Below are 17,423 nucleotides of genomic sequence, written 5' to 3' on the forward strand. Positions count from 1 at the left end.
AGCCCAGCGTCTTAACCCAATGAGCCACCGTGTCGGCCTATTTAAGAAGCAAACGATTCAATATTTATCCGGTATGGTTTACCTGCTGGCTCCCTGGAAAGGTCCACAGTGGAAAGTGATCCTACACTTGCTCTCCTTCCTGTCTTCTTCGCTAGATCTTTTATCTGCACCTAACTTCTCTCTGCTCGGGGTGCTACCGTTCCCTTCGCTAGGGTATACAGCATTAAAAGAAGAATTCAGATGTATTACCACTGGGTCAAATGGATGCATTTCTCTTGTGGATCCTCAGGCCTCCCCGGCCCTTCACGGACCCACGTTTAAAACCCTCACAAGGCAGAAAATTGATTATGCCACAAGGGTGGAACAACCAGGCCTCCATCTGCGGTTATTGTACTCTGCTCGACTCATCAACAAAGATAAAAGGACAAGGCCCCATAACGGCATCAAAGGAGCCACGCAGGCTTAGAACGGACAAGCAGAGCAATGAAAGGAAGAAGAAAAAAAATCCACAGGCCTGGAAATTTGGTAACCGCCGAACAGCCCCATAAGCGTGAATTATATAATGCTTAAGAAACGGCCCCCCTTGCCACCGAAGAAGAGTTAAAATTCAGTTTCCACTGAATTTCCAGAGACCGAAGGGAAAAGTTCAGAGCTTGCTGTATACAGGCAGTCTTCGACTTACGATGGTACATTTACCGTATTTTCTGGCGTATAAGACGACTTTCTAACCCATGAAAATCATCTCAAAAGTTGGGGGGTTGTCTTATACACCCAGTCGTCTTATACGCCGGAAAATCAGCGAGCCCGGGAAGGCACGCCCTCCCCTCTCACTGTGGAGGAAGCAGGGCAGGCTGGAGTCTGGCAGGAGCCGGCAGGGCAGTCCTGCGCACGCGCGCGCTCCCCAGCTGTTAAGGAGCACTCCTTAGCAGCTGGGGAGCGCGCACGTGTGCAGGACTGCCCTGCCGGCTCCCGCCCGACGCTCTTCCCTCTTGAGGCAGCATCCCCGAGGACTCCTTAGGAGCCGGGGAGCGATGCTGCCTCAAGAGGGAAAAGCGTCGGGCGGGAGCCAGCAGGGCAGTCCTGAAAATCATCTCAAAAGTTGGGGGGTCGTCTTATACGCCCAGTCACCGTTCAAAGTTACAGTGGCACTGAAAAAAAGTGACATGATCGTTTTACACACTTACGACCGTTAAGAGCATCCCCATGGTCATGTGATCAGAATTCGGACGCTTGGCAACTGGTTCATATTTATGACGGTTCCAGAGTCTCCGGGGGTCACGTGATTCCCCCTTGGCGACTTTCTGACAAGCAATGGGGAAGCCAGATTCACTTAACAACCGTGTGACTAATGAAACAACTGCAGCAATTCACTTACCAACTGGGCCAAGAAAGGTCGTAAAACGGGGCAAAACAGCTGTCCCACTAAGCAACAGAAATGTTGGGCTCAGTTGCGATCGTAAGTCGAGGACTCCCTGTATATTCTGAAGCCACGGAGTTGATTTCTATTACAAAAATTGACTGTAATTTTTATTACCGTTCGTATGGGAAGTCTGAGATCCCCCAGAAAATGTTTTGTAGAGGGCGGGAAAAAAAAATCCATTTTACATCCCCGATGCTGTCACGTCCAATTGCACGCATGCTCCAAAAATAAACACAATGCTTGCCCTGATACAACATTTTGGGGGGTAAAAATATCACTAAAATGGGTTAAATTGCTTGTTTTCACTCGTGATGTTGGCTGGCGAGGGAAGATTTCCATTAAGACGGTGCCACCAAGGGGCAATTACTGGTGCCAACCTTCACCAAGGGTTTTTATACTCCTAATTTTTCATTGGTAAAGAAAGTCTGTTTTTAACTCTGCTTTTTTTTAACATGACGGTTTGAGGCCAGCAGGCACAAAAGCACCATTATTTTGCCCATTTCTTCTTTCTTTCCTACGTCCAGCTGTTTACCAACTAAGCCACTTCCTGCCAAGGGGTGGCCCCAAGCTGTGCCCAAAAAACCCCCCATCAGACTGGCACCCGTTTGGTGGGTGTGCTTTTTATTAACACTTACCCCAAGGGTTTCGGTTTGTGTGTGTCCAACGAATGCAATTGGCACCGCTTGTTCTTCTTACTTTTCGGAATTGCATCAATCATTTCATTTAATTTGGACCTTTGGGGAGGGGGGGGGGATGGAAAAAAAAAGCTTAAAAAAAAACAACGGAGAAGCCCATTCAAGCATTGTTATTTCCCATCCAACGTGATTTTGGTACAAAGTCCCGCCACACTTGCCCTTTCCCAAGTTTTGACTCTACAGGTGGCCCTCAACTTACGACAGTTCATTTGGCGACCGTTCAAAGTTACAACCCAGTCCTGAGTGATATGGCAAGACGCTGGCCCTCAGTGATCTTACCCGTGCACGTAGAAAAGCGTGTAAAGCTTCTTGGCATCCCTCATGCAGCTGGGAGTGACGGAAAGAATGCCCTTTGAGCCGACCGTGAGGGGCTCGAGGGCGGGGTTGCCGGACTCCACCAGCTGAGAGAAGAGGCGCTCCACGCTACGGCGGCAGCCAACGCAGGGGACAAGCTGAGAAAGGGCGCTCAGGACTTCGCGTGACGTCACCATCATGGCGATGCTCAAATCTTGCTGCTTGAGCATGCTATGCCTCTGGAGAAGGGAAAGAGGAAGAGGTTTAAAGCGGATCAGGGCAGTGCAGACCGTCGTAGGTCGGAAAGTATGTTTGTTTGTTTGCAACATTTATACAGCCACGCATCTTAAGAGAGTAACAGAGTTGGAAGGGACCTTGGAGGTCTTCTAGTCCAACCCCCTGCTCAGGCAGGAAACCCTATATACCAGACATGTCAAACACAAGGCCCGGGGGCCAGATCCGGCCCACAAAGTGGTTTCATGTGGCCCGCAAAGCCATCCTGGAAAGAGTGAGGGAACGGCCCCCACTGCCTTGGCCCTGGCCCAGAGACCCTCCTTCTGCCAGAGACCCTCAGATCTGTCCCACTCCTGCCCAGACCCCCATAGGCACCCTTGATGAGAACGATGTAGAGCTGGCCACGCCCACCCAGTAGGTCATACCCACTCTAGCCACGCCCACCCAGTAGGCCACACCCACCCAGGCCATACCCACCCGGCCCCCTGAGGGCAACCGCAATGCTGATGCGGCCCTCAATGAAATTGAGCTCGCACGAGGCCCAGAACACCTGATGCTCATATGAGGCCCCTGAATGCCCGTGATGCTTGAGTGGGCCTACAAAGCTCGCACAAGGCCCAGAATGCCTGTGACGCTCATGTGAGTGGGCCCACAAAGCTCGCACGAGGCCCAGAATGCCTGTGACGCTCACGTGAGTGGGCCCACAAAGCTCGCACGAGGCCCAGAACGCCTGTGACGCTCACGTGAGTGGGTCCACAAAGCTCGCATGAGGCCCAGAACGCCTGTGACGCTCGCCTGAGGTCCCCGAATGCCCGTGACGCTTGCCTGAGTGGGGCTGTGAGCACACAGGTGTGCATGCGCACACACACACATACCCATCAGCCAGCCACTCACGCAGCCCGGTTGTGAATAGGCCAGAGACCAGCAGTGGGACACAGCCCATAGGTTGGGGATCCCTGCTCTAATCTTTGTGATTTTTTTTTAAAGCCCCAGCCCTCAGATCTTGCAACGTGAGATACTGCCGTACCTGAATGAACTGCTTCAACTGGGCTCCGTTGTGCTGATGTCCATCAAGGCTTAGCATGTTATCAGGAAATTCCATCACCATCTGCGTGAAAAGAACGTGGACAGTTGAGTTGTGGCGCCAGGTAGAAAAGCAGGACTGGAAGCCACAGGGAACATTTGTACTCTTTCCGCCGCAGCCCTTTCGCCCCCCGGGGGATGTTCATCGTTACATAAAACCCACGGATGTGAGGGTAAGATTCTGGCAGGGTGCCCATGCTGCAGAAAGGACATGGCCATTTTAAGACCTGGTCTGCGAGTCACGTACAAGTAGACGTCGACTTACATCAGTTCATTTTTGTGACCGTTCAAAATTGCAACAGCCCTGAAAAAAGTGAATTAGGACCGTTTCTCACACCGCCGACCGTTGCAGCATCCCCTGCTGTCACGATTAAAATTCAGACGCTTGCCATCTGGTTCACATTTATGACAGTGGCTGTGTCCCCAGGGGTCAGGTGACCGCTTTTAGCAGCGTTCTGACAAGCAAAGTCAATGGGGAAGCCAGATTCAAGGAACAACCGTGTTACTACAATTGCAATGATTCGCTTAAGCAACAGTGGCAAGGAAATTTGTGAAAATGGGGCAAAACTCGCTTAAGCAATGTTTCCCCTTAGCGACATAAATGACGGGCTCCATTGTGGTCGTAACTGTAGTCACTCTTGTCACTTCCTTCGAGGCAATCTATCCAAAGTCACACATTTGAAGAGCCCTCCCTGCTGAAGTCGCTAGATTCATATATATCAGTAGAGACAAGTAATGCGGACAGTCCTTGACTTACAACCATTTGTTTAGTGACCGTTTGCGTGAAACTTGCGAGAAGCAGCACAACTTCCAATTTTATGGTTGTGGCCACCGTTTTTCTGCTTTGGGGACCCCTTTCCTTCCTCCTATTACATCTCCTCCTCCATTTAACAGGCCTGGATTTTTCAGCGACGTCTCCCCTGCTGTTTTATTCCGGCTACTCTTTGTACCTAGTTCATTTCAGATTTCTTCAGAATATATACAGGTAGTCCTCGACTTACAACAGTTCCTTTAGTGACCATTCAAAGTTACAACAGCTCTCAGAAAAAGTGGATTATGATCGTTTTGCACGTTGACGACCATTGTAGCATCCCCCATGGTCACATGATCAAAATTCAGATGCTTGACAAGTTGCTTCCTATTTTAGGACGGTCGTCGTATGCCGGGGATAGGTGATAAGCTTTTTGTGACCGTCTGACAAGCAAAGTCAATGGGGAAAGCAGATTCACTTAACAACCGTGCTACTAACTTCACCATTGCAATGATTCACTTCACGATGGTGGCAAGCCCGTTTAACCAATGTTTCACTTAGCGACATAAATTTTTGGTTCCGTTGTGGTCGTAACTCGAAAGCTACCTGTACTGACAATTTATTCCCGGGTGCAATTGAAGGTGCTGGTCAACACCTTTAAAGGGCCAGGTTATCTGCAGGACTGCTGTTCCCTATAGGCATCTACTCATCCTACCAGGTCAGATATGGTCCCTTCCTCCTAAATATTGCCATCTGATGGGAGCTAAGAAGCCCACCTTTTCTGTGACAGCCCCAGCCTTATGGAAGGGGTCCCCAACCCCCGGTCCATGGACCAGTACCGGGCCGCGGCATGCCAGCAACCGGGCGCACAAACAAGCAAAGCCCCATCTGTGGGATGCAGGCAGCACACAAAACCACGTCCCCCTCTGGTCTGCGGAAAAACCTCTCTCCAAGTAACTGGTCCCTGGTGCCCAAAAGGTTGGGGACCTCTGCCTTATGGTGCATTCTACCCTTTGAAGTTGGGCAGTTAAAGTTAGGCTTTAACTGTCCCTAAGACTTTGAAGATCTCCCAAGTGTTGGGAAAAAAATTACCGGATGCCCCTTTAGCACAGATTGGTGCTAATGGGTGCCAAACTGTTTTTAACGTTTTACGTTTCAAACTGGCTTATAGTTTTAATATGATTTTACACAGGTGCGTTGTCCTTATCTTACAACCGTTCGTTTCATGACTGTTCCAAACTACAATGGCACTGAAAAAGGTGGCTTATGACCTGTTCTCACACTGATGACTGGAGCAGCATCCCCACAGCCACACGGTCAAACTCGGGGTGCTTGGCTACCGGCGTGTGTTTACGAGGGGTTGTAACGCCCCAGGATCCTGGGTTTGTCATTTGCAAGCTTGCCATTTTTTACACGTCCGTTGCAGCCGTTCCCTCCCCACCCCCCATTGGTCACATGATCAAAATTCGGGCACTTGGCAACTGACATGTATTCATGAGGGTTGCAGTGTCCCGGGATCATGCGATTTATTGACAAGCAAAGTCAACGGGGGAATGCCAGATTCGCTTCATGACTGCATGGTTCGCTTAATGACGGCACGATTCGCTGAACAGCCCCGGCGAAAAGGGTTGGAAATGTGAAACGACTTGCTCAGCAACCCACCTTTTCCATGCTTGGCAACGGAAACGTGGGGATCAATTGTGACCGTACGTAGAGAACTACCTGTATGTCTTTTAATTTGGATGGGGAGTTCATCCAGAGTTGTTGAAAAGTTCGACGGGTGGATAAATCTTTTAAATAATCTTTTAAATATTTAACGGCTAAGCAGCACGCTGCTCACAAGGGCCTGGTCTCAACTAACCCTTGCCCCGCCCGCCCCCAGTTCCAAACCTTTGAAGTGGATTGCTCAACTTGTTCTCTGATGAGGTCAAGGGTCTTTAAGGAAGGATCTTGACTGCTTCTGACGGAATGCAAAGGAAAGACCTTTGATCTTCTAATCCAACGTTCCTCTGCCTCATATCATAAAGATTTATTTATTTATTTATTTTATTTAGATTTATATACCGCCCTTTCCCGAAGGACTCAGGGCGGTTTACAGGGCATTTAAAAAACAGTCAATACAAACGTTAAAATAAATTAAAAGATTAAATAAAACCCTGAGAAAATTAAAACCCAGTTAAAATTAAAATTAAAAATATTCTCAGCCTGGGCCAGAGAGCTCGAAGAGCCAGCTCTTCAGGTCCCGGCGGAATGAACGGAGGTCGGGGGCAGTCCTAAGCTCTGCAGGCAGCTGGTTCCACAGGGCAGGCGCACCCACTGAGAAGGCCCTACCCCTGGGTTGCAGTCTTTAACCGGTGGCACCCTGAGGAGACCCTCCCTGTGGGAGCGCACTGGACGAAGGGAACTTGATGCCGGCAGCAGGTGCTCCCGTAGATAATCCGGACCCAAGCCATTTAGGGCTTTATAGGTCATCACCAGCACCTTGAATCTCACCCAGAGGGCAACTGGAAGCCAATGCAGCTCGCGGAGTAGAGGTGTCACATGGGAGTATCAAGAGACCCCCATCACGACTCGCGCAGCCGCATTCTGCACCAGTTGAAGCCTCCGGATGGGTGCCCTCTCTATGCAAGCATTCTCTGGGATGAGAAACAATGGTTGGAAACTGACCAAGGAGAGAAGCAACCTGGAATTAAGAAGAAACTTCCTGACAGCGAGGACAATCAGCCAGTGGAACAGCTTGCCACCAGAAATCGTGGGTGCTCCATCACGGGAGGTTTTTAAGAAGAGACTGGACAATCATTTCTCTGAGACGGTTCTCCTGCTCGAGCAGGGGGCTGGACTAGATCATCTCCAAGATCCCTTCCAGCTCTATTCTATTCTCTATTCTATTCTATTCTATTCTATTCTATTATTATTATCTGATAAAGGAGAATAATTGTAGCTCGGGCGGTGATGCGACCGTCAAAATTGCAAGAACAGGTTGTAAAGCACCTTTTCCAAGTCTCTTGCAACTTTGAATAGTCCTTAAATGAATGGTCGTAAACCGAAGACTACCTATAATCAAGATTAACTGTTTACGTCAGTACAGACCCCAGGCTTTTAGCTGATTTGGTTAAGGGTATTATATATATATAAGGGACGCGGTGGCTCAGTGGGTTAGGACGCTAAGCTTGTCGATCAGAAGGTCGGCAGTTTGGCGGGTCGAATCCCGAGTGCCACTTAACAGAGTTAGCGCCTGTTACTCTGCCAACCTAGCAGTTCGAAAGCACATAAAAATGCAAGTAGAAAAATAGGGACCACTACGGTGGGAAGGTAACAGCGTTCCATGCACCTTTGGCGTCTAGTCATGCCGGCCACATGACCATGGAGACGTCCTCGGACAAGCGCTGGCTCTTCGGCTTTGAAACAGAGATGAGCACTGGCCCCTAGAATCGGAAACGACTAGCACGCATGTGCAGGGGGAACCTTTACCTTTACCTATTTATATATATATATATATATATATATATATATATATATATATATATATATATATATATATATATATATATATATGTATATATATATGTGTGTGTGTGTATATATATATATATATATATATATATATATATATATATATATGTATATATATATGTGTGTGTGTGTGTGTACACACACACACACACACACACACACACATATATATATAAAACGTTTTTTATGTAATGACCTGGTTCATACAACAGGTTAAATCAATTGTTGCTGACCGAGAATCGAATGGAATCTGGAAGGGACCTTGGAGGTCTTCTAGTCCAGCCCCCTGCTCAGGCGGGCACGCGGTCCTAGGCCTTCAGCTGTGTTTTATAAAACCTTTTCACTTTAGGCCTCAACTGCCATGTGCAAAAAAAAAAAAGGTTGAATCAATCCATTTGAACTTTTCACAGGAAAAAAAAAAGATCTCGCAAAGTTGGAATTGATTGATTGAACTTTTTAGTCCCACGCAGTCTGCTGTTACCACCACAGCCACGCCCACCCAATGGGCCACACCCACCCGGCACCCGACAATCCATAAGTGGGTTTTGGGTTGCAGTTTGGGCACTCGGTCTCTAAAAGGTTTGCCATCACTGCCCTATGCCATCTCAGACAGGTGACTGTCTAACCTCTTCTTAGAAAACCTCCAGTGATGGAGCGCCCACGATTTCTGGAGGCAAGCTGTTCCACTGGTTGATTGTCCTCACTAGGAAGTTTCTCCTTAATTCCAGGTTGCTTCTCTCCTTGATCAGTTTCCAACCATTGTTTCTCGTCCTTCCCTCTGGTGCTTTGGTGAATAACGTGACCCCCCTCTTCTTTGTGGCAGCCCCTCAAATACCGGAATACTGCTATCATGTCTCCCATTTTTTCCTTTTTAGACTAGCCCACAGGTCTGCAACCCGCGGCTCCGGAGCCGCATGCGGCTCTTTCAGCCGTCTCCTGCAGCTCCCAGTCCTCTGCCATGTGCAGTCCCCCCCCCAAAAAAAAGTGGGACTAAAAAAGTTCAACCAATCAATTCAAATATGCAGGGTAGGTGCATATCTCGCCTTGGCTCCACTCTTCAGTCAAACCCTGTTCTGCGCATGCGCCATGTATGCACATGTGCACACATTTTTTGCGGCTCCCAGTTTTTCCTTTTGTGAGGGAACCGGTTCCGAGTGGCTCTTTCACTGTTTCAGGTTGCTGACCCCTGGCACTAGACAAACACAAGTCGTGCAGCCGTTCTTCATATCTTGTAGTCTCCAGGTCTTTGATCATCTTAGTTGCTCTTCTCTGAACTTTTTGCAAGGTCTCAACAGGTGTGGCCTTACTAGGGTTTTATAAAGCGGTACTAATACTGAGCGTAGACTATAATACATCTGATCCGCAATCCTCAACCTACGACCACAACTGCTAAGCAGGTCAACACACACCCAAATCCCATCTCCGGCATTCAAAGAACCTGAAAAACATTGGCCAGTCAGAAAAGTAAAAGACAATGCTGCACAATGGTTAGAGCAGAGAGGGTGAACTTACAGCTTACCTACTTCTTAGGCAACACTGCCCCTGAAAAATAAGTGGAAGTGAAGACTTCAAGCAAACTGCCTATTTTTAAAAAAAAAAAGAAAAAGAAAAAAAAAAGGATAATTGACAAGAATTTTGTGGCCCATTGAGGGTAATTTCATCTTTTAATGCAGGCCCCAACAGAAAAAAATATCAAGCAAGGACTGATCACTCATTGTCGTAAAAAGGCATCACAGGACCCCGGGACACTGCGACCGTCATAAACATGAGTCAGGTGCCAAGTGTCTGAATTTTGATCACATGACCATGGGGATGCTGCAATGGTAAGTGTGAAAAACGGTCATGTCACTTTTTCCCCAGTGACGTTGTAACTTTGAACTGTCTCTAAACAAACTGTTGTAAGTCAAGGACTATCCATATACCATCTTCAGGGCCTGGAGAATAATAACTATAATTAAGACTGGTTGGTACGTATGGACAATTAAGACCAGGGGTCTTCAAACTTGGCCCTTTTATGACTTGTGGACTTCAACTCCCAGAAGTCCACAAGTCATAAAAGGGCCAAGTTTGAAGACCCCCCGATTAAGATCATCCAGGATCGTAGCTGATTTCTGTGGTCGTACGTACAGTTACGTAGCCAGCCCTTACAGAGATTCATAGAATCTTAAGATCTGGAAAACTTCCCTTGAGGTCATCTAGCCCAACCCCCTGTACAGTGCAGGAAACCAAATTAAATCAACCCTGACGGGCAAGCTTGAGCACGTCCAGCAAAGATAAGTCATCTGTTCTATTTTCAAACCACACTCCTGTATCTTTTTAGAACTAATCCCAGGTCTGCTCTGAGATAATTGTCAGAAGTTATATTTAAATGTAATCTACCTACAGATCCAACAGTGACCTTAGATCCTTTTAAAGCGCTCTACCTTTCTGAAGTTATCAGTCCCGTTTCCAGAGCACCGTGGTGGTGCTCGGCTGAGGATTGGCAGGCAGTGTGAGCAGCCTTGCACAACCAGATGTTCACACACAACTACGAGATGCTGTGCAGTCCGGCATAAGGATGCAGGCATCACCAAAACCCCGATTTGTTTCATTGAACAGCCTCAAATCTCGCACAATCAACTCTGATCCACAAGAACTGATGCAGGAAGATTTGAGCCATTTTTATGTGTGTTTTTTTTTTAAAGTTGGGAATGTATTCCTGGCACAATAGCATCCAAGAACAATGTGCTTCCATTCCCCATGCATTCAAAGACCAGGGTGACCTCCTTGTTAATACATGTACTCCTCAAATTATGACGGCAATTGGGACCTGAATTCCCACTGCCGAGTGATGTAGTCATAAAGCGCGATGTCACGTGGACTACATGACAGGTAGTCCTCGAGTTACGACCACAACTGAGCCCAAAATTTAAGTTGCTATGTGAAGCATCTGTTAAAGGGGTTTGCCCCATTTTACGACTTTCCTCGCCACCGCCGTGAAGTGAATCATTGCGATTGTGAACTTAGCAGCACGGTTGTTAAGTGAAATCTGGTTTCCCCATTGACTTTGCTGCTCAGAAGATCCCAAAAGCTGATCGTGTGACCCCGGGACACGGCGACCGTCAACTTGTCAAGCATCTGAATTTTGATCACGTGAAAAACGGTCATAAGCCACTTTTTCTCAGTGCCGTTGTAACTCTGAAATGGTCACTAAAGGAACTGTTGTAAGTTGATATATCTGTGTGTGTGTGTGTGTGTGTGTGTGTGTGTGTGTGTATATGTATAAAAAAGGTAAAGGTTCCCCCGCACATGCGTGCTAGTCGTTTCCGACTCTAGGGGCCGGTGCTCATCTCCGTTTCAAAGCCGAAGAGCCAGCGCTTGTCCGAGGACGTCTCCGTGGTCATGTGGCCGGCATGACTAGACGCCAAAGGCGCACGGAACGCTGTTACCTTCCCACTGTAGTGGTCCCTATTTTTCTACTTGCATTTTTACGTGCTTTCAAACTGCTAGGTTGGCAGAAGCTGGGATGAGTAACAGGCGCTCACTCTGTTACACGGCACTCGGGATTCGACCCGCCAAACTGCTGACCTTCCGATCGACAAGCTCAGTGTCCTAACCCACTGAGCCACCCCGTCCCTTATATATACATTTTTCTACTTGCATTTTTACGTGCAAGAAGCTGGGACGAGTAACAGGCGCTCACTGTTACACGGCACTCGGGATTCGACCCGCCAAACTGCTGACCTTCCGATCAACAAGCTCAGTGTCCTAACCCACTGAGCCACCGCGTCGCTATATATATATCTGTATGTATGTGTATACACACACACACACACACACACACACACGTATATATATGACACAGGTAATAAAGATTTGTCCCATGTTTGGGGCCTAGCAAGGTAATCTAAAAATAGTTAACAAGCATTTGAGACATATATATATATATACACACACACACACATATATAATGTATATATATATGTCTGTGTGTGTGTGTGTGTGTAGAATAGGGGCGGGGCTTACATTGCTCCACCTTGGCCACCATTTTGAATTTTTGGAGCCCTTCCCTGTGGACACCACTGAATAAAGGGACGCCTGGGTTATTCTTGCTATTTCTGTGAATCTTCTCAAGTTGGGTGCGTATGTTTAGTGACCGTTCAATGCCCCAGAAAAAAGGGGACTTATGACTGTTCTTCAGAGTATCCCGCAAACAGTCACTAAACAAGTGGTTGTAAGTCAAGGACTGTCCACATTCCTCGTCTCTACTGATATAATATGGATCTAGGGACTTGATTGAGCAGGGAGGGGGTCTTCAAATGTGTGACTTTGGGTAGATTGCCTCGAAGGAAGTGACAGAGTGACTACAGGTGGTCCTCAACGTATGACCACAATGGAGCCCAACATTTATGTCGCTAAGTGAAACATTGGTTAAGTGAGTTTTTGCCCCATTTTCACCAATTTCCTTGCCACCGTTGGTTAAGGGAATCATTGCCATTGTTAAGTTGGTAACATGGTTGTTCATTGAATCTGGCTTCCCCATTGACTTGGCTTGTCAGAAGGCTGCTAAAGGAGGTCACATGACCCCTGGGGAACATGGCAACCGTCATAAATATGAACCAGTTGGCAAGCCTCTGAATTTTGAGCTCGTGATCGTGCGGATGCTGTAACGGTTGTAAGTGTGAAAAACAATCGTAAGTCCTTTTTTTCAGTGCTGTTGTAACTTTGAACAGTCAATAAATGAACTGATGTAAGTCGAGGACTTATGACCGTTTTTCACACTGATGACCGCTGCAGCATCCCCAGGGTCATGTGATCAAAATTCAGATGCTGGGCAACTGGCATGTACTTATGGCAGTTGCAGTGTCCTGGGTGTGTGTGTGTGTGTGTGTGTCACATGATCCCCTTTGGCGACCTTCTGACAAGCAAAGTCAACGGGGAAGCCAGATTAACTTAACAACCCCGTTACTAACGGAACAACTGCAGGGATTCACTTAAACAAATAGAATAGAATAACAGAGTTGGAAGGGACTTTGGAGGTCTTCTAGTCCAACCCCCCCGCTCAGGCAGGAATCCCTCTACCATTTCAGACAAATGGCTGTCCAGTGTTACAGCGGCTGTGATTCACTTCGCAACTGTGGCAGGAAAGGTCATAAAATGGGGCAAAACTCTCTTTAACAACTGCCTTGCTTAGCGACAGAAATTTTGCACTTCCTGTACAGACCAATAAGGCCCCGATATGCAAGTCCTTGGTGCTCTCCGACTTTCAGGGTCCGCTTGCAGACATTTCATTGACCCAAGTGAGTCTCTTCATCAGTAGGTACAGACAGTCCTTGAGTTGCAACCGTGATGGAACTTGCCCAATATGGTCATAAGTCATAACACTCATGTCACGCGACCGACGTGATTTCGCATTCTTTGAGGCGGTCATTAAGGGAACACTGCAGTCATTAAGAGAACCAACGGTTGGCTATGGGTGCACTGTTGCTGAAAACCAGGAGTAACTGCGGTACATGTGGACATGTTGACAAAACACCCAACAACCACAACTAAGGAGAAATTTCTTGACAGTGAGGACAATTAACCTGTGGGACCCCTTGCCACCAGAAGGCGTGGGTGCTCCATCACTGGAAGTTTTAAAGAGGAGACTGGACAACCATTTGTCTGAAATGGTCTAGGGCAGGGGTCTGCAGCCTTGACAACTTTAAGACTTGTGGACTTCAGCGCCCAGAATTCCTCAGCCAGCATAGTTGTCAAGGTTGCAGACCCCTGGTATAAGGTTTCCTGCCTGAGCAGGGGGTTGAACTAGAAGACATCCAAGGTCCCTTCCAACTCTAAATAATAATAATAATAATAATAATAATAATAATAATAATAATAATAATAATAATAATAATAATAATAATAAAGTTGGAAGGGACCTTGGAGGTCATCTAGTCCAACCCCCTGCTCAGGCAGGAAACCTTATACCATTTCAGGCAAATGGCTGTCCAGTCTCTTCTTAAAAACCTCCAGTGTTGGAGCATTCACCACTTCGGGAGGCAGGTTGTTCCACTGGTTAATTGTTCTCACTGTCAGGAAGTTTCTCCTTAGTTCTAGGTTGCTTCTCTCCTTGACTAGTTTCCATCCGTTGCTTCTTGTCCTGCTTTCAGGCGCTTGGAGAATAGCTTGACTCCCTCTTCTTTGTGGTAGCCCCTGAGATATTGGAACACTGTTATCATGTCACCATTATATTATTATTATTATTATTATTAATTATTATTATTTATTTTTATTATTATTATTATTATTATTATTATTATTATTATTATTATTATTATTATTATTATTATTATTATCATCATCATCATCATCATCATCCACCAAGGACCCCAAATTTGACCCTAAACGGCGTTTCACAAAAAGCAGCATTTGAACTGGGACACGTTAAAGGGAAAAATTCCTAGAGTGTACCAGTGCCTGGTCAGAAAATACCTGGCACTGGTGCACTCTAGGAATTTTTCCTTTTAACATGTCCCAGTTCAAATGCTGCCTTTTGTGAAACGCCACCCGAGGCGTTACAGCAATTGCCACCCTCATCACAACACTGCACTCTCAAGAGACACACCCACCACTTTAGAAAACACCACTAGGCTTATTAAAATAACAGCACTTTCAGCTGTGCAGTAGGTTCATGAAGCGATTCAGGCGAGATTCAAAGGTCCTGTCAAGTGATTGGCATAAAATAATAATAATAATAATAATAATAATAATAATAATAATAATAATAATAATAATAATAATAATAATAGTTTTATTATTGTTGTCTGTTGTTAGTAGTAGTAATAGTAGTAGTAGTAGTAATAATAATAATAATAATAATAATAATAATAATAATAATAATAATAATAATAGAGAACTATTGCTTTCTAGGCTTAGGCAGCCCAACTCATTTAATTCCTGTTAAGAAGAAAGCTGAGAAAATATAATCCAAAACATACAAAGGGCAAACAGGTTTCCACCTGGGTTAAGAATGAAGGGCCGCAGTTCAGCAGGGTTTCAATAAGTAGCTAAATTAGTCTTTGGTGATACAACGTATAACCATTTATTTAGTAACCACTGGAATTTACAAAGGCACTGGGGGGAAAAAAGTGACATATGACCATTTTTCACATTTAGGACAGTTGCAGCATCTCTATGGTCACGTGATCAAAATCTGAGTGCTTGGCAACTGGCAGGTACTTACGACGGTTGCATTGTCCTTGGGGGTCGTGTGATCACCTTTTGCGACCTTCTGACAAGCAAAGTCAATGGGGGAAGCCAGAGTCACCTAACAAACGTGGGACTCACTTAACAACCACGGTGATTCGCTTAACAACTCTGGCAAGAAAGGTGGCAAAATGGGGGCGAAACTCGCTTAACAACTGTCTCACTTAGCAACAGACATTTTGGGCTCTATTGTAGTCTTAAGTTGAGGACTACTTGCATACATTGTGCCAGAGGCGCCCAACAATCTGGACCAGGAATCCAAAAAGGCCTCTCATAGGAAACTGATCTCCAAGCCAAACAGCCCTCTGTTTAAGATTAAATTGTCCTCCTGAAGGAAGGAAGGAAGGAAGGAAGGAAGGAAGGAAGGAAGGAGAAAGAAAGAAAGAAAGAAAGAAAGAAAGAAAGAAAGAAAGAAAGAAAGAAAGAAAGAAAAAAGAAAAAGGAAGGAAAGAAAAAAGGAAAGAAGATAGGGAGAGAGAAGGAAGGAAGGAAGGAAGGAAGGAAGGAAGGAAGGAAGGAAGGAAGGAAGGAAGGAAAGAAGGAAGGAAGGAAGGAAGAAAGAGGAAGAAAGAAAAAAGAAAAAAGAAAGAAAGAAGGAAGGAAGGAAGGAAGAACAGATTGGAAGAATATTAAATGAGTGGAGAAAGGTTTAAGAAAAATCCACAAGTAAACTCTGAAATTTTGGGGGGATGTCGCCTTCCAACCAAGGAAGAAATTTCTCCACGATATTGGGTGCTTTGCTCTGCTGGGAATTGGGATCTTCCCTGCCCAAACCTGTATCTTGCACAATCACACCGGCCCGCAAGTGGACAATATAAGCAACCCGACCGTGCAACCCTAGTCCCCTTCCATCCATGTTTTAAAAAAAAAAAGAAAAGAAAGGAAAATTAAAACGCACACCCTCAAAACGAAGCGTGCAAAACTGGACAGGTGTGCCGTGCAGCTGAAGTTCACCCTCCACGGTCTGGGGACGAGGACAACTTGACCCCCTCGAGAGAGTTTAAAAGCTAAAGCAAACAACCCAGCGATCTTCTCCCCCCCCCTCCCCACCACAGTTCCATGTGTGGGTCCTTCGTTTCCCCAAACCACCCCACCCCACCAAGCCACACAAGGCCTCCGCCGGGCGATGGACACTCCGGTTCCAAAATGGCTTCGACTCTCTCTGGCTTAGGCCTCCGGAGTGAGTGCATGTGTGTTGCCCGTCTCTCTCTCTCTCTCTCTCTCTCTCTCTCTCTCTCTCTGTGCGCGCGTGCATGCATGCGTCTCCCAGACGTGGATAAGGGGGGAAAAAAAGCACATTACGGGCGTTGGAAGCAATCCGTGTGTACCAATTACTGCAAGGGGAGGGCTACGAGGCGGGGCCGGAGGCCTTTCCAGAGTCTGCTGTTGAGCATTGCAAGGAAGGGGGGGGGGAAGAAAAGAGAACTGCTTGCCTAGGGATTGCAAACCCCCCCCCCCCCCGTTGTGCTATGTTGCAACCACTCGCATGCTCCAGCGCAGAGTGAAGTGGCCCCCACAACTCACTCACCGTCAGGGTGTCATCGATGTAGAGGGGAATCTGCAGCCGCTCAAACAGGAATTCTTCCTCGCTGTCCCTGCAAACTGCGACCAGCCGTGCCATCTCTGTTGCCGTCTCTTCCTCCCAGCCTGAAAGCAGCCAAACCCAGGACAAGTAAAAACAAGCTTCAGTTCCTCTGCCACACTTTCACCAGCAGAGGGAAAGTCACGTTCGTTCCCCGGGCCAACGATTCGACACAAGAGGAAAGAGGGAGGAAGCGGAAGCAGAAGCAGAAGGAGGAGGAGAAGAAGGAGGAGGAGGAGAAGGAGAAGAAGGAGGAGGAGGAGGAGAAGAAGGAGGAGAAGGAGAAGAAGGAGCAGGAGAAGGAGAAGGAGAAGGAGAAGGAGAAGGAGGAGAAGAAGGAAGAGAAGAAGGAGGAGAAGGAGGAGGAGGAGGAGGAGGAGAAGGAGGAGAAGGAGAAGGAGGAGGAGGAGAAGGAGGAGGAGAAGAAGGAGGAGGAGAGGGAGGAGGAGGAGAAAGAGAAGAAGAAGGAGGAGGAGGAGGAGGAGGAGAAGAAGGAGGAGAAGGAGAAGAAGGAGCAGGAGAAGGAGAAGGAGAAGGAGAAGGAGGAGAAGAAGGAAGAGAAGAAGGAGGAGAAGGAGGAGGAGGAGGAGAAGGAGGAGAAGGAGAAGGAGGAGGAGGAGAAGG

At 47.0% G+C, this 17,423-nt stretch overlaps 1 protein-coding gene across 2 annotated transcripts in view; it reads right to left on the reverse strand.

Moving 5' to 3' along the window:
• GGNBP2 (gametogenetin binding protein 2) overlaps positions 1–16,864 on the reverse strand; it is a 48,663-nt gene extending 31,799 nt beyond the window's left edge. For both annotated transcript variants that reach the window (XM_083379721.1, XM_083379722.1), the window contains exons 1-4: positions 16,746–16,864; positions 3,671–3,751; positions 2,395–2,648; positions 2,056–2,154 (exon numbers count right to left, since the gene is read on the reverse strand). In XM_083379721.1, the coding sequence (XP_083235847.1) occupies positions 2,056–2,154; positions 2,395–2,648; positions 3,671–3,751; positions 16,746–16,838 (527 nt within the window). In that variant the 5' untranslated portion in view covers positions 16,839–16,864. The remainder of the gene's footprint in view (positions 1–2,055; positions 2,155–2,394; positions 2,649–3,670; positions 3,752–16,745) is intronic.
• Between the last annotated feature and the right edge of the window lie 559 nt (positions 16,865–17,423).

Source organism: Vipera ursinii (assembly GCF_947247035.1).
Source record: "Vipera ursinii genome assembly, chromosome: 1".
Taxonomy (NCBI): Eukaryota; Metazoa; Chordata; class Lepidosauria; order Squamata; family Viperidae; genus Vipera; species Vipera ursinii.